This window comes from Hetaerina americana, unplaced genomic scaffold (genome assembly GCF_022747635.1).
Source record: "Hetaerina americana unplaced genomic scaffold, ioHetAmer1.1.p SCAF_81, whole genome shotgun sequence".
Lineage (NCBI taxonomy): Eukaryota > Metazoa > Arthropoda > Insecta > Odonata > Calopterygidae > Hetaerina > Hetaerina americana.
The window spans coordinates 1,515,714-1,539,650 of NW_027287439.1; the positions used below are offsets into that span (position 1 = coordinate 1,515,714).

Consider the following 23,937-nt stretch of genomic DNA (forward strand, 5'->3'; position numbering starts at 1 on the left):
GTGCATCCCAGTTCGAATTCAACAAAGTGGTCCAAGTGAGCGACTGGACAGAAAATAGAATATTTGATAAATTATATAAATTTCAGTCACATGTAATAACTTCCAAATGCACTGAGCATTTTAGAGTATTTATTTTTAAATTGAGGCTGTATTACTAAATCCAGGCTATAAGACTTCAACCTGACCAGCTATATGACAATTCAATCTTGCTACATATTAGGCGGTCATAAAACAAAAATTGCTCATTAATATAATACTCTCGCACGGTTTAATGCAGCTCAAATATAGTCATAACGTACTTCACTAAATAGTGAAATATATCTCACCACTAAATAATGAGTATTATTATATTATTAAAAGTTAGACTTTTTTGTGTAATACATTAAAATTTTACATTGCAAAATGCTTTTATGCTGTACCTGTTCTGTTAGTTGTTTACAAGGTAGTAAATTAATACGGCAAGCCAAAGCTCTAGGCATGGTGCAGTAGACATATTTTTCAAGGAACCTTTCAAAATGGTAGAAAAGGCAGCTGGGGTTGCATTGACACCTATATTGACACCTATACTTACCAGGGAACAGGTTCCTTGGTGGCTACCTGCAAGTAATTTAACAATCCCTTGTGGTTTAGAACTAATTATCAGAAGCATACATGGAAAAAATATCCAGGTGCGTGAGGACCATGGCACACGAGATGACAAAAATTAGCTATCTTTTGGTACCCATATTGATAACCTATCTCCTTATGGTTCTTCTCTGTTGCTATCAGATGAGGTGTAATGATCTCGATTTTTGTCATGATTGCTTAATCTTGGGTCTTACTCAAACTACCATACCACTTCAACATTTTTGAATTACATGATATTATTGAGAACATTCATTTATTTACACCTGTAACTTTCCATTTAATGTTTTTTTAATTCAATGAATGATATGACAATGATTTCATTGGATTCATGAACTAGGCGTGATTTCGGTGTAAAAACACTCATTTTCAGCAATGAAAAGACAAAAGAATATTTAGTGAAATAAATATTAACTATGGAAACTTCAAGAACAACGGCTTTCCCACTCTAAGGCAACACCTAGCAGGAAACTCTCTTTTTTGAAAATCACCCCAAGTACAGAGAAAATTTTGAGACAACCTAAAATATGTATTTACATAGGGAAAAGAAGGGCATGAAGGTTCCAATAGAGGTAGATAAAACAATAGATTCATAAAATAGGGAGAGATGATATCAGTGATATGGTGCAAAACTTTCCTTCTGATTTCACCTTACCAAAAATAGATGAGCTTGAAGAATTTCTGTTACCTAGAAAACAAAGCCACTAGTGTTATGCATAAATATATACTCAATAGGCCATATAAAAGCAAATAATTAATATGCTATGTTATATAATTATCTGAAGGTTAAAATATAAAGGCAAATTCAGTGAAAAACTGTGAATTTAATACCAATAATTTGAAATTTTTACTATTTAATAAATGCTTGTCACCATTTATGAACAGAAACTGTTAATCAAAAAGTATTGACAAAATTTAAGCATTCCTTTTTCTAGATACAACTTGGCTTTTGAAATATAATGTACAATAGATCAAGGAGATGTTGGAATAATAGAACTACTTTTCAATTGTTAAATTTAGAATCCTGCTCATCTCTAAGTGAAACAATTTTCTTCCACCTTTCATATTTATTTCATATGATGAAACACATACTAAAGTTGTTTATAATTGACAAGGTTATGTATTATGAAAATTCTTTTTTTCTTTTCTATCAAGTGGAAACCATTTAATGTTTCTAATTTTAATAGGAAATGATAAGGAAAGAGTATTATTTTAACAAAGTAATGCATTTATTCTGAGTGCAGGAGTGATCCCACCATAAAGCAATTCCCACTGCTTTTTCCAATGGTATTACATTCCACCTTTGATTATTACATGTATGTATGTACACCACCAATATGATCAAAGAATGTTGACTTATGAAAGAATAACAAATTTTTAACATAACAAAGGGCCACAAAAATAAGACATAATATTTGACCACAACCAACAAATTTTAAAATAACTTCCAGCTTTACTGCACACCAACATACCCATCAGTCACAAAAAACAACAGGTCATTTGACACAAGAAATATATAGATGTGATCTTTTAGATTACATAAAATACACAGAAATTGTAATTCCTCTTCAAAATTCTCATGGTTACAGATTGTACAATACATCCATTAAATACTGATTTAAAAACTCATCACAACTTGGAATGGGATGCTTCTAGGGTTCTTTTCATGGCCATCAGTGATTTCCTAATGGAATTCCCAAACTTACTAGAGCTCGATTCTGAGCTACCTCTCCATGCTGATATTGAGAAATGGATGCTGAAAAAGGTAATGAGTGTTACATTATTTAAGATACATGGTAATTAAATGTAATGCATTCATATACTTGAGAATAAAACATTCATTTGTTTATTCAATGCATATAAAGTCTCCAGTTTACCTTTGTGAGCAAATGTTATAGAAGCAGCCATAGCCATCCAAACACATTGGAGCAACACAGCCTCCCATTGGAGTGTATCCCACCAAACTTGTGGAAAGAATAAAGTTCCCACCTCCACCACTTTTAGGTTGGCATGTAACAAAAAGTAATCAGCAATGTGAATAACAACAATCATACAATAGATTATGTAGGCTCAAATGTCAAAACCAATGATCTTTCATGTGAGTCTCTCATGGTGATTGCTTATGCAAGAAGTTTCCTCTTCTGCATATTTAGGGCATGGTGATTTAATGCTTCAAGAATGAGATTTTAGCACTTTTAAATGTTGTATTTAGATCATTTATCTATACAGAAGGGCCTGAGAATGGCTCATACAATATGCTAGAGCATCACACTGTACCACAGTTATGCCGGGGCGAAATCATCCAGAAAAATTTATACTGACAAAGCTGTATGACTCATAAAATCACTTTGGTTGAAAGAGAACAAATAATAAGGTTTTGTACTTTATTACCAACTAACTAATTTCCAACAAATAGGTATGTGGTGTGTACCTTATCATCCTCATCACAGTTTGAAGCTTAAACAAATAGTGACTCATATTATTAATAATAATAATTTATTGAGCATTCAACGAACAATACATGGAATTGATCTCATCCAAAATATACTTATAGTAAATGACATGTGTGTATGCACACACAAAAAAATTATCTACAGTACAAAGCCAATATATTGGCAACATAGAACCCCCCCAGTTAGCTTCACATTAATATTATTAACAAGTAAGAAAGAATTAAATTAATACTTCTTGAAAAACACTACATTAGTTACATATAAAAAATTAAACCAAGACTAGTTTATTACAAAAGTAATTTGCTGATAAGCCATGGTTTAATCACCAAATTCACATTATGGTATTCAAAAGCTAGACCATTCCAAATGTGATAATTTGCTAGGGACAGTGTTTTGTGGAAGTGTTTTTAATGCTCCTAAAGTTTTAGGAAGGTTAGCCCAGATAAAAAATTGTGTGAAAGTAGAAGACTTTAAAGTGCTGGTTGGTGGAGCAACTAAGCACTCCCAAAGTATTCAACAAAGAAAAAGAGTCAAATTACATTTAAGAGAATCAACTACCTCGTATTTATGGAATGAAAAGTTGTTTACCATATAAGCTAAAATAAAACTAAGTGCTTCATTTCCATTCCTTTTGTGGTAGGCAGGTGTAAAAATCACTTATTTAACAACTTTTTAAGAACAATGTATGAATATTCTGGATTTATGTTGCTATTTTCTATGGGCATAAATTAAACAACTTAAATAATAGTACCAGAAAAAATTCCCATTAATACATATGAAATGGTACATTCCATCATTCACCAGCTACTACAAAAAAATGTCTGCAATTGTTTAAAGAACCGGAGCCTAAGCCTGAAATGCAACCTGATAACCTAGGATTGACTGAGGAGTGTATTACTAACCAAGTTAAGCAAAAATATCCAGGCCTTAACATTCCAGCAGAAAATAATAATGTAATTTCACTTACTGAATCTCGCAGAAACCTATTGACCTTGTCAAGAAGTCACAAAAAAAGTTCCTTGGTTATCACTTAACTATTTGTTGACCTGAATAAAAACTTGTTTAAAATTACAGCATCAGCCAAGTAATTTATGCAAATGTTACCTCTTAGTCCAAGCAGAATCCTTAAATATTTCAGGAGTTTCTAATCCTTTTTCCATTGCAATGCATTGTAAACCAAACAGATGGCGATCACATCCAGCATTAGCTTTGCCTTGCTTCATCAATTTGTCATGCTTGTTAATAGCTTTCTCAAGCAATGCTCTTCGTTCAATTTCCTGTAAATCAGACCCAATTATGCACTTGACATCTCCATAACAGTAAAATAAATATGTATGCTGAAATAGAACCATCTTATCCAAGTAATTATTAATATTTTTAAAGTGTATTAAAAAAGTCTACTTTCCTTCAGTAAAATATACTAGTACTGTGGCAGTCTTTCACTAAAGATCACACAAGATATTGGCCAATTCATGAAATTAAATATAAGTCATCAATTAGTCTTTTCGTAAAAAATACTGAAAAATGATGGCTTTTATGCTAAATATTAAATATAGGAGGTGGGAAAACCAGTTTCCCTCCCCGTGCTTGGAGGGGCTAGGGGAGGGGAAAGTGGGGAAACCCAAAGCTCTTGAGGATGGGAGAAAGAACAGCTAAAAGTGGGGGGTGGAGATTGAGAGTTTGTAGAGGAAGAGGATAAGACAATGGAGTGCGAAGAGTCCAGTTTGTCGTGATGAAACAGTCTCCTCCTATCAGGATTCCTTATGGCATCCATTGTTGTCTCCCCATAGGGTACGGGGAAGGAGGATGGTGTTCTGTGGTGTCGGCTCAGGTCCGTTGGCCGATCAGTCTCTTTCATTAGGGATCATCCAGGTGCTGAGAGTCGATTCACTCTGCGATTGTAGTGAGTGGGAGGTTGATGTCTCATGGTCAGGACTAAGAGGCCATAGATTGAAATAACTTGCTGTACAGAAAAGATAGAGGCTTGTAGTGTGATTAAGTTCCTTCACTTGAAAGGCTACAGTACCCAGCAAATCCAAGATGAAATGATGGCTGTTTATGGAAATAATAGTATGCCATGGGCATAGTTGATGATTTTGAAAAGGAATTTTCAAGCTGGCCACTCACAGACAATCCAAGATATGAAAGACCATCACTCAAAGACATGTTGTCACAATGAAGAAAGTGTACTTTATCGAATTAGAATGAGGGGCAACCATCGAAATGATCATGAATGCGACTGATTTTAGTTATTAGAGGGTATGGAAAATTATTCACAAAGAACTTCACATGTCATAGGTGTCACCAAGCTGGTTTCCACAGCAACTTACTCCTTTTCACGAGCAAACGATTTCTGCAAATCAAAGCAATGTGGCTTTGAAATTTTGTCCCATCCACCCTATTTTCCCTATGCTACCCCAAATAACTTTTTCTTATTTTCAGAACTCAAAAAACTATTGCGGGGTCGGAGACTTGAAAACATAAATGAAATCATTCAAGAGGTGAAACAATGGTTTTTCAGGCTAACTGTTAAGTTCCACAATGACAACATTAAAGAGGAGGAACAATGATTTTCGATGCAATCGGTTGAGTTCTACAATGACGGCCTTTGGAAGGTTAAACTAAAGGGATTAATTCTTCATTCTAGACTGCACTCGTTAACAATAGTGAAGGAGGCTATTCACACTTGAGACTGAAAATTTCCGAACTACTAAAACCTTTTCTGAAGTTTCAACGTTAAAAAAATTGCTACATTCTCAAAATGTTCAACTCCCAGACACCTTAATTGGGACCCAATTAGCAAAGTCTATGCAGCAATGGATAACCCATGAGCCTGTGTAGATGCCTCTTAACCCCCTTCAAATAAGCAATTAAAGAAGGTATCTCCTTTTTATTCATTGCTCATTACATAAGTGCGACTTGAAGGTTTGTGAATGCAAACATTCTAGTAAGCAAATATAATAAGTTATAATTAAGTTGCTTGGTCCAATACCCATCTTTGTTGGATACATTATTTCTCATCTTAAACTGAGGGCTCACTGTACACTGTACATACATATTTAATCGCTTAATTCAGTTATTACAGAGTGAATTTCACGAAGCTAAACTTCAAAATGCAATTTCCAAAATATAAGATGAACAGGGATATGGAAAATAAAACTTTTATCCCATAAAAATTCCCTATAGCTACTGAAAATACATTTGGTATTTTCAAAATTCTGCTATGAGCATTAAATTTATCCACCAAAATAAATATTTAACAACTTACACTGGTCTTATCATTTAGCATGGCCTTGACCCATTCAATAGCCTCAAAAGTGCATGGTCTGACTGTTTCAGTTCGACCATTGTAGAAATTTCTAGTAGTTGCAGTTTCATATGTTGGTGCAGGTCTGAAATAAATATTTAATAATATTAAAACTCATTATAATGTGCCATATGGAATTCTTGAGTAGTAGTATTTAGGGGATGCGACCGACAGCTAAGGTCATTTGCACTATTAGGGATGGACAGGGAAGGATGAAAGGTGGAGAGAAACCCGGTGTCAGCATTACCCTCCTATTAATGAAAGGCACCAGGGGGTCCGAAGCCTAAAGTCTCATCCAACAGACGGTGTACTCACTCAGTGTGCCCTCCACAAAGCACCTTAAGTAGGGATCGAGATACCACTGAGAAATATTTGCCGCCACTGGGATTCGAACCCAGGCCCTCTGGGTGGGAAGTCAGTATTGTAGCCACCGCACCATCTCAATCCCCTAGAAGACTTGGTGATTTCTACACTTTTTACAACAGCACAGACAGATATTGGTATATGACTGTCATCATCAAGGCATAACAATACATAGGAAGATACTTTAACGGTAAATAACTTAATGAAAGAATCTTTGAATTGAAGTTTGTATACAAGGTGTGATCAAAAAAAGACATGACTGATTTCATAAATTGATTATTTCGACTCATATTATAGGCTCTTTTGTGTATGCGTGTAATTTGATTGTGCTGTATACATAAAAATGAGTATTTCTTAATAAAATAACTGCTTCTCAAAAAAAAAAAACTAATGCACTTAAAACATTATTCACAACAGTTGAATTTTCCAGCAGCAGTTTACTGAAAAATGCACTTAATAATTTAACTTTTTAATAAATAATCCAAGACTATCATATTTTGTATCAGCTGTTTACCAAGTACAAAGGTACTTCTCAGCTCGGCATAAATCATAATATACGTTTGTAAATGATTAAATGCCTACAGAAAGAATGTTTATTTGCCACTTTACATAAAAATCTCAACTAGAGGTGAAATGTTTGTTTTGCCATGTGTGTGCAAAATTTTTTTTATAAAATCTATTATTTTATCTCAATATTTCCAGAAAAGTACATCCAAATCTAACCTAGCCCATGTTACTTTGTGTATGTTTACCTTATTTATGTAAAAAAATTAGAAGCCTTTACTCCATACCATCTTGGCATAATGTCACTCCAAGCAAATTAATTTTCAGATTTATATATTAATAAGATTAAGATGATAACACCAATATTTTTGTACCTTGATGATAAGAGTCAACTGTTAAAACTAGTAGGCACTGTAATAAAAAGCATAAAAAATAATGTTTTTTTTCTACAATCAACATTACCAGGGTTACATGATATCTGTAATCTTGGAACTTCGATGTGAACAAAAATAGGTCATCTGAGCAACATGACTTTGAAATTAAATTTTTAGCATAATCTCACCTATCAAGTATCCACTCATTATAGCCCATTGAGCTACCTGAATTTTACCACTGATTCCCATATTACGAGGGTAATTAGAAAAGTTCTCGGAATGGAATATAAATAAAAGACTTACCTCAGTTAAACTTTTATATTTTTCAATGTAGTCTCCCCGTACACTAATGCACACTCCAGTGACGTTCCAATATCTTGATCCCATCCCAAAAATTAGATTCCTTCTGGCCTGCAAAATACCCATATACTTCAGCTGTTAGCTCTTTGCTTGAGGAAAATCTACGTCCACTGAGGAAAGTTTTGAGCCTGGGGAAGAGATGGAAATTTGATGGAGCCAAATCAGGTGAATAAGGCAGGTGAGGCAACAATTTGTATCTTAGTTCACATTTTTGCCTTGAGAACAACACTTGTGTGGGCATGCATTGTTGATGTAAAAGATGACTTCCTTATTTGCCAAACCTGGCCTTTTTTCTTGTATCTTTTGTCGCAGCTAGTTCAGGAGGTTAGGATAGTATTTTCCTGAAATTGTTGGACCAGTGGGAAGATAATCTGATAGCAGCATCCCTTTCACATCTCAGGAAACTAAAGCCATCACCTTTCTGGTCAACCATATTGCCTTTGCTTTCTTAGGTGGTGGTGAATCAACACCTATCCACTACTTTAACCACTCCTTTGTCTCCGGGTATAGTATTGGATCCAAGTTTAACCTGTGGTCAAAAACCGGCACAGAAAATCTTGTTTGTTGCTCTTAAAATGGGTCATACATTGTCCGGAAATTTCCATGCTGATGCCTTTGTGATCCTGCGTTATGAATCATAGCATCCATTTAGCACATAATTTTCTCATATCCAATTCCACTGGTAAAATGTGATATGCCCGCTCAGGTGACATCCCTAACAGCTTTGATAATTTATCACACTTTCAGTGGGCAATCCTCCGACTATTGCATGCACTAATGCAATAATTACTGAGGTTGTGGCACACTTTGGCTGACCACTACGTGGACCATCACCTAAGCTACCCCAACCAAACAAACTCATTTGTCCATTCGGCAACAGTTGAAAATGAATAAGCAGAATCCCCTTGAGTGTTCTGACAGTCAGCATGAATTTCCTTTGCTTTCATACCTTTCTTTACAAAGTATTTAATCACTGATTAAATCTCAATTTTTTTCCATCTTCACAAATCACTAAATGGGAACAACAGAGAGGTGTATGCACCATAGATCTCTTCCCAGAGCACTGACGTATGACGTGCATACTCATTAAGGATTACCTATTACTAGGAGGGAAACTCATTTCACAGGCATCCGGCGGTGATTCAGAGAACCTTTCAAACTACCCTCGTATATTTAATGGGATAATGAAATAGATTAAAAATAATTAAGCATTAAGTTCAGCTCATTAACATATTATTTATTTTTAAACATCAATAATAATTTCATGAGCACTAAAATTATCACAATGGTTTCTATAATGAGAATATCTGTGGGTACATACCTTCCATGCAAGCGGTAATATGCCAACTGCAGAACCATTTGGATAAACGAATCAGGGTGAAGCTTGTGCTTTGAAATGAAATCCTTTCCATAAATATAAAAGTTTTCCCGAGAAAAGATAGGCGAAAATTTCTGAAACAGAAAATTGGAAAATAAAAACAAGAAGACAAACTTATGTCTAAGAAGGACACCAGAAATATTTTTAAAATACCATCACGGTAGTTATACTAGGAACAATTTTTTATACTTTTACCCACAAATCTGAGCTCTAATGACCAAAAAACATAATTTTCTGTTAGTTTTTACCAATGCTTTAACCAGCTAACTAATGAGTAATTATGTGTCAGTATAAAGGACAATCATGCTTTACCTGAAATCAAGCTACATTTAGCCCTGCAAAGGGTAAACAACGTGACACAGCTTAATACTGATTATGGGGATTTGGAGGTGTTTACTTAGGAGGAGAGACTTGCTCATCAAAAATGACGAATTGTAACAACAGAAAGAGAAATTTCATGATTATCTAAATTTATACTTCACAAGAAGTCACCAATTAATTTTCTAAAAAAATTGAAAAATGATTAGTTTCATCTCCCACAGTTACAATGGAATGGCTTCCATGAAATGAGTTAGTAATTTATATTGTTAAAATGCCCTATCTGCACCTATGAAAAAAGGCAAAGAAGAAAAGAATTAATGCAGTTTAAGTTTTACCCAAGCACCATAATTGAATAACTTGTAAGAAGCCATTTCATAGTTCTTCCATGAACAATTCACAAGACATATGCATAAGTCTATTTATATGTACATTTAACATATGAAGTAAGTAAGCATAATCATAAACATAATTAAGAACAAAAGAGTCGTGCAATCAATTTCCTCACACAAAAAGAAATCTATTCTACACACAAATTTTAACTATATGACAACATTCCCAAAGAAGAGAAACTTTACCCCAGTCTTTCTCATCTCTTTTTCAGCAAGACTGGAGTGAAGAAGAACCCCTTCCCTGCCTCAAACCCGGTGGGTTGTCCTCACACATACAGAAATTTTTAAGATTTCAACTAACACTCTGAGTGCCTGTGCTGGCCTTTGGGGATCATCTCTCCATTGTCACTCGGCCCATTCTTCCACCCACTCTTCAGTGCTAGAGAGATAGACTTAGGTGGCTGTGAGAAAGGTGCAGATGGGAAAGCTAAAAGTGAAGTGGAATGGGAAAACTACTAGTGAGCTCTCATTTTGCTTGAAAAAAAAGCAAAATGTGCCATGGTTTTCCTGATTTCAGCCTTACTGTATAATGTAACCTGTCAGCAACTGATTCAATTGATAGATAAATGGTAGATACTTGAAATATGGATGAAAATATTTCTGATCAGTTCCTGCACCTATTGAGTAGGCATCAGAATATGATGATTTTTATCAAGTGAAAGAAGTTATACCTTGGTTTCTGAGATAATGACATTTAAGTCCTATTTATGTTTCATGGCTCAATAATTTTTCAAAATGAATACAAAAATAAATTATTTTGCATCAAAATTTTCTTGCAATGGGTCTAGATCCCTTAAATTACTTACACTATCTGTAGGGGCTTCCCCGATTCTTGATATTTCCTGATGGAGATTTGGGTCTAGGTCAAATTCCAATTCTTTTGGCAATGGTAGGTCCCTTATTGTTCCATTTCCATCCCATTTGCCTTTGATTTCACAAATGGCCAGATAAACATAGTGGAATGTTTGTATGCTGACCATTCCATCATACTGGGCATGCTATAATCAAAAAAATTACTTTATTAACAGAGTTAATGCAACATTAAAAAGTGCAAGGCTATGAGACTAAAAGGGGCTTGCTATAATTTATATTTAGAGTGCCTAAATGCATTTAATATTTTATTCCTCTGGAATTTAGATCAATAAGGCACAAATTCAGAGGTTTTATTAACCAGTTGTTAAATCATACTTCAACTATGTTGGCTTACTTTTTTGGAGTACAAGGGTTCCAATATGCACTAGAAATTATTGCATAATCTTACAGTGTCATTTGAAATACATATCCTGGAACAATTCCCACACATAATTGAGAGACAATCTAGAACTATTGAAATGAATTATTTCACAGGACAAATATGAAGGGGGCAATCCAAAGCTGTAAATGTGGATACTTAATTATAATTAATATATACAAATATATTTATATTATATATAATATTTATATTATATATATATTCTGAATGAAAGTGAAAATGTAAAAAAAAAGGCCTCTGTTACCCCTTTGATCCGCGCTGAAACAAGCTCTACGCCCCCAAGTGTTTTTCCATCCGGAAAAGTTATTCTAATAGGCGATTCCATTGTGAAACATGTCCATATCACAGGGGTGGAAAAAAAAGTGTTCTGTGGAATCAAAGCTGAGCAAATGAGTCGAAAGGTGGAAGAAATCGCTCAAAATGTGAAAACCTAGTAATATAATAGTAATAGAAAAAATAACGAGATAGATACGATTTTTCTTCATGTGGGAACAAACAATCTTCGAAACTCAAGATCGCCTGATGAAGTAATGGGAGAAATGTATGAGCTCATTAGGTGCACAAAGAAACATTTCTCCAAATCAGTTATTGTGGTAAATAGTATTTTACGTCGACGAGATTTCGACCTTAGTTATATCCAAAACGTAAATGATAATCTTAGATGGGCTTGTGGTGCTCTTAAGGTTGTATTCTGTGACGTAAACAAACGTATAAATGATCACTGCTTAGCTCACGATGGCTTGCATTTAAATCGCAAAGGGGCATATCTGTTAGGTAAGGCAATTGAAAATGTAGCAAATATTTGTGCATACAAGGGAAACGGAAAACGGAGGTAGCCCGTGTCAATATAATCAGTACCCCCAATCAAAATACAAAAAATATAGTTGATTGCACAAAAAATTGCTCGGTAAAGCTTCTACATCAAAACATTCAATACATAGCAAATAAAAAGCTGGAAATTGAGATCCTATTGCAGGAAGAGAGGCCGGATTTTCTTTGTATAACGGAGCACGGCCTAAAAGATAATGAAATGAAAAGTCTAAAGCTTAGGGATTATTTTCTTGTCGATCATTTCTGTAGGGAAAGAAACAAAGGTGGCGGTGTTGCATTTTTCGCCAAAACTTGTCTTGAATCAGTAACCAGAGCCTATAAAAACTTAAAAAATAGAATCGGCGAAGAAAAGGGATTTGAAATAACCTTGTGCAAATGGCCCAAGACAAATGAAACTTATTTTTTTATTGGTCTGTACAGATCTCCAAGTTCACCAGTCGATAAATTCCTCAAAAAAATGGATAAAATACTTGAGAAAGTTGTCAAGAAAAACAATAAAATTATCATTGCTGGGGACCTGAATATAGATGTCTCAAAAGATAACAGCTCTACTCAAAAGCTAAAAGAAATACTTCTCTGCTACAGTGTTCAGCTAACTATTTTTACCCCAACCAGAGAGTCATCTCACTCAGAAACTGTTATTGACAACATAGCTACAAATCTACCAGAGCATAACTTCAAATCTCTAGTTTTGGAAACTACTATCTCAGACCATCATGCACAAATTTTTGAATTTAACGCACACACTCTAACAGATAGAAGTGACAGAGACACAGATACAGTGTACACACGTATATACTCACAGGAAAATATGAATCTATTTAAATGGGAGTTGAAGAGTGTTGACTGGGCAGCAGTACTAAATGCAACTCTAGTTACAAACAAGTTCAAAGAATTTCAATCAATTATTGAGTACTACTGGGATATTTGTTTCCCATTGAAAAAGCTAGCCATAAAAAATAAATCTGCAAATAAAGGATATAACTGGATAACAAATGAGGTTCTGACTGCTAGAAATAGGCTTAACTACTTAACTAAGGCTAGTAAAGTGGATGCCAGTCTGGTACCCTTAAGAAATAAAATGAAGTCCGAGTACAGGATGCTGCTTAGGAAAGCAAAAAATGACCATGTCCAACAAATTATTTCGAATTCTACCAATCAAACAAAAGCGTTGTGGTCTGTAGTAAATAATGAAAATTCCAGGAAAATATCAGAGCCCGCGAAAAATAAATGCTTCTCAATAACAATTGATGGAAAAGAAATTAGAGATCCTCAAAATGTGGCAAATGAATTCAATAATTTCTTTGTAGATATCATTGGCGAAACAACAGCGCAGAAAAACATTCTAAATGATAGCATAGAAAAATTAATGTACATTAGTGAATCAATTTACTTAAATCCCACCACAGAAAATGAAGTCAGAAATGTAATCAAGAAACTAAAAAACAAAAAATCCAGTGGGCATGTTGGCATATCAAATTATCTAATAAAACTTTGTCAAGAATCCTTCACTTTACCTATTACCAATATAGCCAATGAATCGTTTCTAACTGGGCAATTTCCTGAAGAATTAAAAATAACCAAAGTTATTCCACTACACAAAAAGGGAGCCAAAGACCAACTGAATAATTACAGGCCAATCTCACTAATTTCATGTATTTCAAAAATACTTGAAAAATTGATGGAAGAAAGACTATTAAAATTCCTCATAAAAAATAAAGTTCTTTCTCAGTCACAGCATGGCTTCACAAAAAATAAAAGTGTAGAAACTGCATGCAGTGATTATGTCACTAAAATTGCCCAAGCTTTAAGTGATAAAAAGCATGTTATAGGGGTTAACATGGATCTATCAAAAGCCTTTGATTCTGTAAAATCTAGCATTCTTTTATCTAAACTAGAACATTATGGTATCAGGGGAGTAGCTCATCATTGGCTTACATCTTTTTTGGAAAATAGGAAACAGTATGTAGAAATTGTCGGAAAAAATGGTGCTACCTACAAATCAAAAATGACTATTAAATATGGTGTTCCACAAGGTTCTGTATTAGGGCCTTTACTTTTCCTGGTGTATGTGAACGACATTGAAAAAGCCATAATCTCTCCAGAGAATAATAACGTGGTGCTCTATGCAGATGACATAAGTCTAATAGCAGGTCATACTAAATCATCTCAATTAGAAATAGACATGTATGCTATGGCGAATTCAGTCGCTCAATGGCTGCATGTAAATAATTTACAACTAAATGCAAGAAAAACAGTTTACTTGGTATTTAGTAATAGAGACCTTCAGTCAAATATTTCTGTAGAAATAGAAAACCAATTGATTACTGAGTTAGAACATACCACTTTATTGGGTTTAGAAATAGACAACAAGTTAAGCTGGAGGTTTCAAATGGAAAAATGTAGTAAAAAATTATGTTCAGCCCTATTCCTTTTAAAAAATCTTGCCAACTACTGTAATACAGAAGTATTAATCCCAGTATATCATGGTATATTTGAGTCCATAGCTCGATATGGCATAGTCTGCTGGGGGAGTTCAGCACATGGAAACATCAACAGAATACTCACACTTCAAAAACGTGCGTTAAGGGTTATATTTAAACTAAATGCAAGAAAATCCTGCAGGGAGTATTTCAAATGTCACAAAATCATGACCATTCCCAGTATATATATGTATAATGTGATATTGTATGCCTGCACGAAAACACCTTCACTGATCAGAAATAGGGACGTTCACAAGCACGACACCAGGGGCAAGGAAAATCTTCATAATGGCCATTGCAGAGTAGCAGTACTAAAAAAAACCCCAGAAGTTTCAGGAAGACTACTGTTTAATCGGCTTCCTGAAGAGTTAAAACGAATACTCCCCCAAGAAAATAAATTCAAAAAAATGTTAAAACATTTCTTTTTAAATAATGTTTTTTATAGCGTCCAAGAGTACACAGAAAGAGCCAATGTAGGAAATTCAACTTTTTTAAATCCTTAATACTCATATATGTCATGTACATTATTATTCCTAAGAACCTGTATACAATTGATGTAATTTGACGAAGCCCATACAATTATGTATTGTTCTATGGTGAATAAAACTATCTATCTATCTATCTATATATATATATATATGTATATATATATATATATATATATATATATATATATATATATATATATATATATATATACACACACACACATACATACATTTTAATTTTTTTTAAATTTAATCTAAAATTGAAAATTTTTTTCCATATGTAGGAAAGTCCTACACAACGGAAAACACGACTCTTAACAACTATGATCTGACAAATTTGCTTTGTCAAAATAAGTTAACAAAATGGATTACTAACATCACAAATCGCTCCAACCACACTATTTTCAAAGAAAATCATGTTGAGGCTTTTATCGACCCACCGGTTTTGCGGGTCACCGCACAGTGATCTATGAATCACTGCAGTTTCACAGTCAACACTTCCATTTTCTAAAATCAATACAAACATTGCTGTGTCTATGAGCATTAGGTTATTGGCATTTTTCATACTAAGTGCTTCTAGCCATTCTCTGTTCTGTAATAAAAATAACAATTATTACAATGTGAAAAAGAAATTTCTATAATTAAGTAGGGTTAATTACAACACTGATTCACTACTCAGGCCATGAATTAAACAGGATAAACACAGATTTGGGCTAATGCAGAGAGGAACCTTGGATTGATCTAGTTTCCATCTTTTATTTTTACTAATTTTGAAACTAAAGCTACATGGATACTTATTATTAGTCATCTACTCCTAGGGTGAAACTGTTGAAACTTTGATTTTAATTTCATGATTTCAGTAAAAATTACACAAGTAAAAAGCTGGGGCATTTTCTTAACTTACATGTGGTATACAATCTAATAATCAGACAACTTCTAATTCCAAACCTAGCCTTATTGATGAGGTTCAACTTGATGCAAAATATATTTGAAAAAATTCACCAATTTATTTAAGAGATAAATTAACTTTGAACTCATCCATATGAAAGTGTACATCTTACCTACTCCTAACTATGTAACTGATTATCTAAATATACGAGATAAATTGTAGATAGTTTACCCATGAGGCTCATTCCATTATTATTCTCTTGACTCATGTCTTGCCAATTATATATTTGCACAATATTGTCTTGATAATGAAAATAAACTTTGAAACCATATATGGCAGTAAATGGTGGAGCTGAATATTATTGTTTTACTCATAAGTGGTTACACTTGACACAAAAGTACATACAATGCTTCTCTGATGGTTGCTTTTAATACCACTCCTTTGTGAGTGCACATTGCATATGAGGGAACATATCTAGGGAGAAACATCTTTCATATAGCCATAAAATAATTTTTGTTACATTTCTTACTTCTTAACCACAGAGTAAGTTTGAAGAGATCACTCAAACAGAAACATTTAAGAACCTATTATAGCAAGCAAGCCTTTTAACATTACCTTAGCCCATTTTGAACGATTTTCACCAGTTAGAGCAGACACACCTTGACCAGGACCCTTTTCTTCACATTGGCACAGTATATGCTTAAAATTTGATTCCCATTCTGGGGGTGTAATGGGTTGTCCCGATGGATCTAGGGCATCAAAAACAAACATCCGGCCTTGCGCCAACACCACCACATGTGAAGGGCAATGACCTTCATCCTCTGCAAATGGAAAGAGAAATGTCAGTGCTTCTGAAACATACCACACACAGAATGCACGAAGTGATGCCACATTATTGCAATGCAAAAAACTCATTTGTGCACGCATAGCAAATATTTGTATGAATATAATGCCAAATTTAATGGCATATGTTTTTCTCTAATACATACTACATTTCATTAATATGGGTTGTAGAAAAAGGTTCAGATTTACCTAAACAAAAAAAAACGTTTTTCTCTAGAAAAACCAGGCAACAAACATATTTATTGTAAAAAGAAGAAACTATAATGGCATTAACAATTACCACGGCTTGGATCCCTTCATATGTGTATCTTCTGTTGGTTGCTTGTAGCATGGAATCATGCATAGGGAAACAATATGATTAAGATTACACTGAACCCACCAATTGTTACAAATTAATTCTTTATCTGAATTTATCACCAAATAAGAATACACCTATTTATTTTTATTTGCCTTCGTGTCACACCTGGTGAAAGGAACTACATTTGGTCCTGATCCTAAGCATATGAAATATCACTCTTATGAATTATTTCTTGTAGTTGCAAAACATTTTAAGTTCCAGTCCAAATAAAATAAAGGCATTTTACCACTAGAAAAGGGGTTAAATCAATCCTGAATTACATTCTGCACATCATTAATTAGATGTGCAAAAACTATTTCTGAGTAATAGCAAATGCAAAGCTAATCCTGAAATTAAAAGGAACGAAAATATTGTATTTATTGCACTATTCTGTAAATCTCACCACCAATGATGAGCCCCAAATGGAGATATCCGTTCAACTGTAAACACAATCCGATTCTGTAACCCCGTAAGATGGAATTCTTCAGGGCAAATAAATTACACAGAATTGCCAAATTAGAGCCCTTATCTCTAAGGTAAGAGCCTTGGAGAATCCATGGTATGTTTTTGAATTAGAAATATGATTGTGAAATTATGAGAATAACAAATTTGCACTTTTACACAGATTTAATTCTTTACTCTTACACAAATTAAATTTGTTATTCTCATAATGACGAACTTCCACTACATCTCACCTGAATCTGTTGAATATAAATGATTGTGGAAGAGGTATAAGTTGTGATTCAACTATGCTCAGAAATTGTAAAATGACACAGTGATTACTAAAAAGGTTAAGGCATAAGACAATCATTCCAATCATTTAATTAGGTTTTCATGAGAGATTCAGTTGGATGTCTCATGTATCTACTAGGATGCGTCTTGGAGATGGAGTTTTCCTTGTAGAATGACAACCATGGTCCCCATTTTCTTTCACAGGTATACACAGCTATGAACTCTTTTGAGCGAGATGTTGTCTAGGCAAGGATGTATTTCATTTTTCTCTAAGAGAATTTGGCAAAAGGAGGGGAGAGCTCACCTGGTTATATTATACCCTATCACGTGAATTTCACACACTTAGATAAGGGTACCACTTCCATTCAACTTGTTCTACCTGTGCTTTTGAGAAATTTCAGGCACAGATGACCGCACAACAGGAGTATTTCAAAGTCATCACCTGAACTTGGGCAAGGGACCTTCCATTTAGTACCCACTAGGCTACTAAACTAATTATTACAATCATCATCCCTGCACACGTCACTTGTACAGGGACAATTTCACACTTTCCCCTCCGAAATCCCTTAATTCAAACCCTTAAATCTGCATTAACTTTCAAATTACATATGGAATAAATAGTTTCATTTCAAATTACATTTTCACAAATTTCAAATCCTAGGTGTTAAGAACTTAAATACTATCACACCAAACTCTACTTATTTTAACTGTGCATGTAAATTACTCGCAGAATAAAAATGCGTGTGGAGCAGGGGGATGAACTAAAATGAAAGTAATCCTGAAATTGTTTTAATAATTAATAAAAAGTGTTCATTCTGACTGTGATATAACCATTGGTTTTTCACTCAAATATAAGTAACCATGATTTTCAGCTCCTTAAATTCATTTGCAAAACTCCATTCAAAATTACTGACAGACTTTGACTTACTGCTCAAGAATATTTTCCAAATAAAATGGGCAACTTGGAAACAACAGCAAGGCCAATGGCACACTCCAGCATATTTGGATTGAAAGAGAACTCAGGCGCTATGGCCTTGAACTCAAGTGATTCATTAATACTGTTTATTTATTAATCTCAATTACAAAGCCTAGGAATGAAAATATAATTATTATATTACTAACCTGTCTTGAAGTAGGTTTTCATTGAATCTATCTGAACACCAGGGTGGCGTGTACTATTAAAAATATTACGAAAATTTTTCATTGTGAAGAAAAGTTTTTCTGCATTTTGATTGGGCTTCATCTTTTGCTCTCTAAGAAGTTTCCAGAATTCCACCAGGTAATAACTGTATAGGGAGGCATACTAGGGAAGCAAAAAAGTCAATTGTTATAGAGCGAACATGAATTCATTCATTAAAATTTTAGCAACAAAAGAGTACAGCAAGAATAAACCTATGCATGACTAATGAAAATTCTACAAAATTGTTGAGAAAAAATGAAAATGCTGCCATAATTATTTTAGAAAATATGAAGATACAATACATTTCATAAACAAAAGCAAGTTCAAAAGGCACATCTTTCATTATTACTCAAAGGATTTTAAAAAATATAGTAATAATGAAATACACGAGACAACTGCATTAAGAAAAATTGTGGCATTTATAACAGCAAATCGAGTCCTTTGTCTGCTGCCTTAGCAGGACTTTTAAATATACCTAAGAGATGATTTTCCCATTGAGAACTTTCCCATTACTATATAATCACATCTTTCACTTGGGACTGAAGTCATATCATTTTATAATATGCTGGATATGTTGACATTCTTCCATTTATTTTCCTGAGGATCATTTATGTTAGGTCATATTTTTCAATGCCGTTACTTTAATGGGTTATATAATATCAAATAAATAATCAAGTCTACATAAACATATTGCAATGCATTATGCTCAATAAAATCAAAACTTGAACATTTAAAAACTATACAAATTTGGAAACAAATTGCAATAAAATAATTAGCAAATTACAAATACTTGCACGGCCATTCTAATGCCATAATGTCAGACAGAACAAAATACATCAAAAATCGGTTTGAACTTGTATTTTAGGTGTATCCACCAATGAGTTCATTGACTAGTTAAATCTGGTTAACCCTTTTAAAGTATGGAAGTACTCTGTCAAGTTCTCCTACAATTTTTAACTAACAATCAGAACAACTTTTAAAAGCTAATAAACATAATAGCATCACATTATTCGTGATTGGGCTTCCACTTCTATGATTTTCACATGCTACTGAATATATAGAAAGTAGACAGTAGGTGGCAGTGGAAGGTATGTTTTGTCAAATTTTACACAAGACCCATCTCATGGTTGCCACACACAGGTGACACAATTAGTTATTTTTAATGGATAGCAAAAACCAGCCTGTGATATGAAAAGCATTAGAAGAAGCATAAATTAGAAGGATATCTCTTGCGCAGTGACGTTGAAAATGTATCATTACCCCCATTGTACTATGGTAGGAGAGATGTTGTCAATAAAATTAGAGATCAAGTGCACAACAGATAGATTTAAAATGTCATTTTTTCTACAAACGATAAGGGATCACAATAACATTGTCTGACTGTAGTAGGGTCATATTCGGGTCAAAATTAGTCTGTGTGTTTTCATCCCCTGCCACAAACCCAAGTGGTGGCTTGCAGGATACTGGATATGAAAATAAATAAGCATAGGAAGTCCTCAAAATTTGGTGGCCAAAGAGCCTTATTTTTAAATATTTTCTTCAGGGACCAATACTTAGAATATGAAGGGAAAATTTATTCATAATACAGCCAATGTGAAAGAAGACTATTGAGGTAAATGGGAATAATGATGCAGTAGGTGCAAATAAGGAAAGGGAGATACTCGACATGGTCAGCATCACTTATCACTTCCATGTGCACTTGGTAAGTTAAATGGCTGTTAGCAGATTCCAGAAGGGTTGGCGATGATATGGAGAAAAGAGGGAGGTGAACACTTGCAATGGGCCAGCACAGAATTGTCACAGAAATAACATTCAGCTCTATGGTTAAACCAGATTGCTTGAAAATGGGGAAAAAAACTTTAGAATTTCCTCGTCCGTCTAATCCCAAGCGGCATTAGCCGTCCACCCCTCCCCATGCTCCCATTTAAGGTCACCCAACACCTCTACTTACGCGTACATATTGAACATTAATACTTCCTGTGGCCTAAAGATAACATAAAATGGCAACATTTGGGCCATGGATATGCAGTACCTGGGTAATTTCAAAGCATAGAGGTTATTTCTTTTATGACTCTCTCTTAAAACAAATAGATACATCCTGGTAGAAAATGTAACATATCCAGCAAATTTAAGATTAATAACATTTTCGCACCAATATAAATAAATAAAGTTCATGTCAAAATATATGAATATAAATCAGTGATGGGCAATTCAGCATTATTGCTCTCACTCTCCCCACTGGAAATCAAAGAGGTTACATGCAAATGCCATGTTCTATTTTGCTCTTCCATCATATATCGTTCATTCCCTAGGTTTTCATATTCATTCATCTTTATACCCCATAGTACACTTTTCTTGATTGTGAGCATTCTCCCAGAGCCACCGCAGTGTACCCCTCTTCTGAAATTGATAAGAGAAAGTAATGGAATTCTTTCAATAGCCCTTCTAATAAGTTCTTTCTGCTTGTAATTTTAATAGGAAATGGTGGTCCACTGGGCAGGGAGAGAGAGAGAGAGCAATGGAAGACAAGTGTGGAGCACAATTATGGATAGATAGTAGGAAATTTAAAGCATGTTTTCTGAATAACAGCCAAGGCAACTAGTTCACCCAAAACTGGGGATGTAACTGGCACATGGACCACATGAACCTAAGTTTGGATTTTATTAACATTCAACAGCTCTGATATTGAAGTCCTTGGGCATACAGATTGATAAATCCAATAAATTTTTTTTCAGATTTCATTGCACAATTTTCTGTGCCATTCACATTAAATTTAAATGTAAAGCAGACTAACCACTCATTTTTGTGGTACATTTTAGTCCTTTGTAGCATCAAATTTTCCTTCATTTCCTATTCTGCCACAGTTGTGAAGAGAAAATGAGAAATATATTAAAACAATACCTTGTTAGTAACTAATTACATACATCTAGTCAAAAATGTATACAAATACATACTTCACAATATTAGCACTTGCCCTTATAATTATTTTTCTTTTTCTAAATTCTCACCTCCACCATTAAATAATCCATACCATATGATATTATCACACATCATGGCTGGCTTATATCTTCAACACATTAAGTGAATTGAATGATCCCCATACAGGAACTCATAATTAAAGTGGGGTTCCCAGTATATATTGCTTTATTCCAGTGACTAACTTCTGAAATGGAAGATAACTTAGAACTGAAAATCTTCTTCTGATTTAAAATGCTAGCTAGATGGGAATAGAACTCCCATCCCATGACATAAATAAATTAATATGCAATCGGAAAATCATAAGTCATATTCAAAATGGAGAGGAAGATTTCATAATAGTAGAAAACCAAAGCTGCATGATATTATCGTGACCACTGTGCCAGGGTTCGCTTTAATGCAATAAAATAATCAGTGTTTTGACATACATTAACATATATGGAGTAAATGGGAGGAGAGAGACAACGAAAGGTTTCCAGGGGTAACAGTTCTCTGACACTGCGGGAGTGGCAGGCTAAGTTCAGCACAATTTAATATTAGTTTTATAATTACGGAAACACTTTTTTGGTCAGTCTATTAATCACATGAGAGTGAGGACAATCATTTCGGAAACCAGGGTTCAAAGGAAATCCCCACTTAACAATGTGGCTTGATAATTTGCATGGAATGTACGCCTCAATCAGGATTCAATGTTCATCCTTTCATTCCCAGTTGCCACCATAGGGCGAATACGCTGCACGAATTACAAAAGCTATTAACTTCATGCAAGAAAACCAGGATCAGCTGATTGACCTTTCCAACTATGACTATATTAAAAAAACGTTTCCAAAAGGAACTCAATATATGCTTACACTAAGTGATTTGTGGTGGCTCAAAGGTACAGGAGAGTCTTCCCAATTAGCAACTCCAGCCATACTATAGAAGGGAACCAAGGGCTCTCGAAGGCTAAGGTATGCGTACTTTTCCCACCATTTCTCCACCTGTCAAAGGAGTTAAAATTCATTGAAGGTTTTGCCACACAAGTTATGTGTAGCGGAGATATTTAAATGTGTATAAATACCCAATTCTTTTCTCGTTTGGCCTTTAATAACAATTCTTTATGAAGTTCTTTCCCTATCCCAAAGTGAAATTTATCGACTACTTCTTTCGTATATTTCAATTCACCTTCATTGAGAAAAGGCAATACCGATTCGACATATTTGTCCAGAGTATGCTTCAATGAAGGTACAGGTAAGGGAGGCAGGCTTTCATCCTTCGCGAAGGTTTTTAATTGCTTGCTAATGTAGGTATCCTTTCTAAGTGCCATCACAAAAAATCTTACAGATTATAAATGGCAACCTCAAAATCCCGATATGTTACTACAAAGAAAACGAAGGCTATAATACTGAATCAATATAAAAAACCATATGATCGTAACTATTAATCCATTCTAAAACGTGCTGACTCATTTGGAATCATTAAAGCCTGTAAACAAATCACCAAAAACATATGTACGCGATGAAAGCCTTCGATTCCATTGAAAAACACTGAACACAGACCACGTCGCAATCTGGTCACTTGTTCTCCTTTATCAGCCAAGTGATACCACTAATACTTCACTCAACTATCAATGAACTTCATTCCAAACGTTTTAGTGTTTGAAATCTCTTAAATCACAATTTTTCCAGCGTTGCCAACTTCTTCTTTAGGCATTCTTCAATGAGTTAATTATGAAAATTATTTTTATCTTAATTAGGCTTAATTGAGTATTTTATAATAACCATCTAATGTAAGATTGACTAGAGTCTCGGTGTTTACTACCCATGTTGTTTGCCAAAGATGTCACATAATTTAAATGTCATAGTTCCATAATT

The 23,937-nt window shown here is 34.2% G+C and overlaps 1 protein-coding gene across 2 annotated transcripts; it reads right to left on the reverse strand.

Moving 5' to 3' along the window:
- Positions 1 to 1,843: 1,843 nt before the first annotated feature.
- Positions 1,844 to 23,887, reverse strand: LOC139698309 (peroxisomal carnitine O-octanoyltransferase-like). 2 transcript variants are annotated; one of them, XM_071597196.1, is made up of 11 exons: positions 23,145 to 23,887; positions 22,936 to 23,064; positions 19,051 to 19,231; positions 16,632 to 16,837; positions 15,504 to 15,719; positions 10,880 to 11,071; positions 9,307 to 9,437; positions 6,346 to 6,469; positions 4,182 to 4,354; positions 2,502 to 2,621; positions 1,844 to 2,380 (listed from the first exon to the last, which is right to left on the reverse strand). In XM_071597196.1, the coding sequence occupies exons 1-11, from the start codon at positions 23,388 to 23,390 to the stop codon at positions 2,254 to 2,256; spliced, it is 1,845 nt and encodes a 614-aa protein (XP_071453297.1). In that variant the 5' UTR covers positions 23,391 to 23,887; the 3' UTR covers positions 1,844 to 2,253. The 2 variants fall into 2 exon arrangements, with proteins under 2 accessions (XP_071453297.1, XP_071453298.1); XM_071597197.1 differs by lacking the exon at positions 15,504 to 15,719 and having other exon boundaries at positions 23,145 to 23,886.
- Between the last annotated feature and the right edge of the window lie 50 nt (positions 23,888 to 23,937).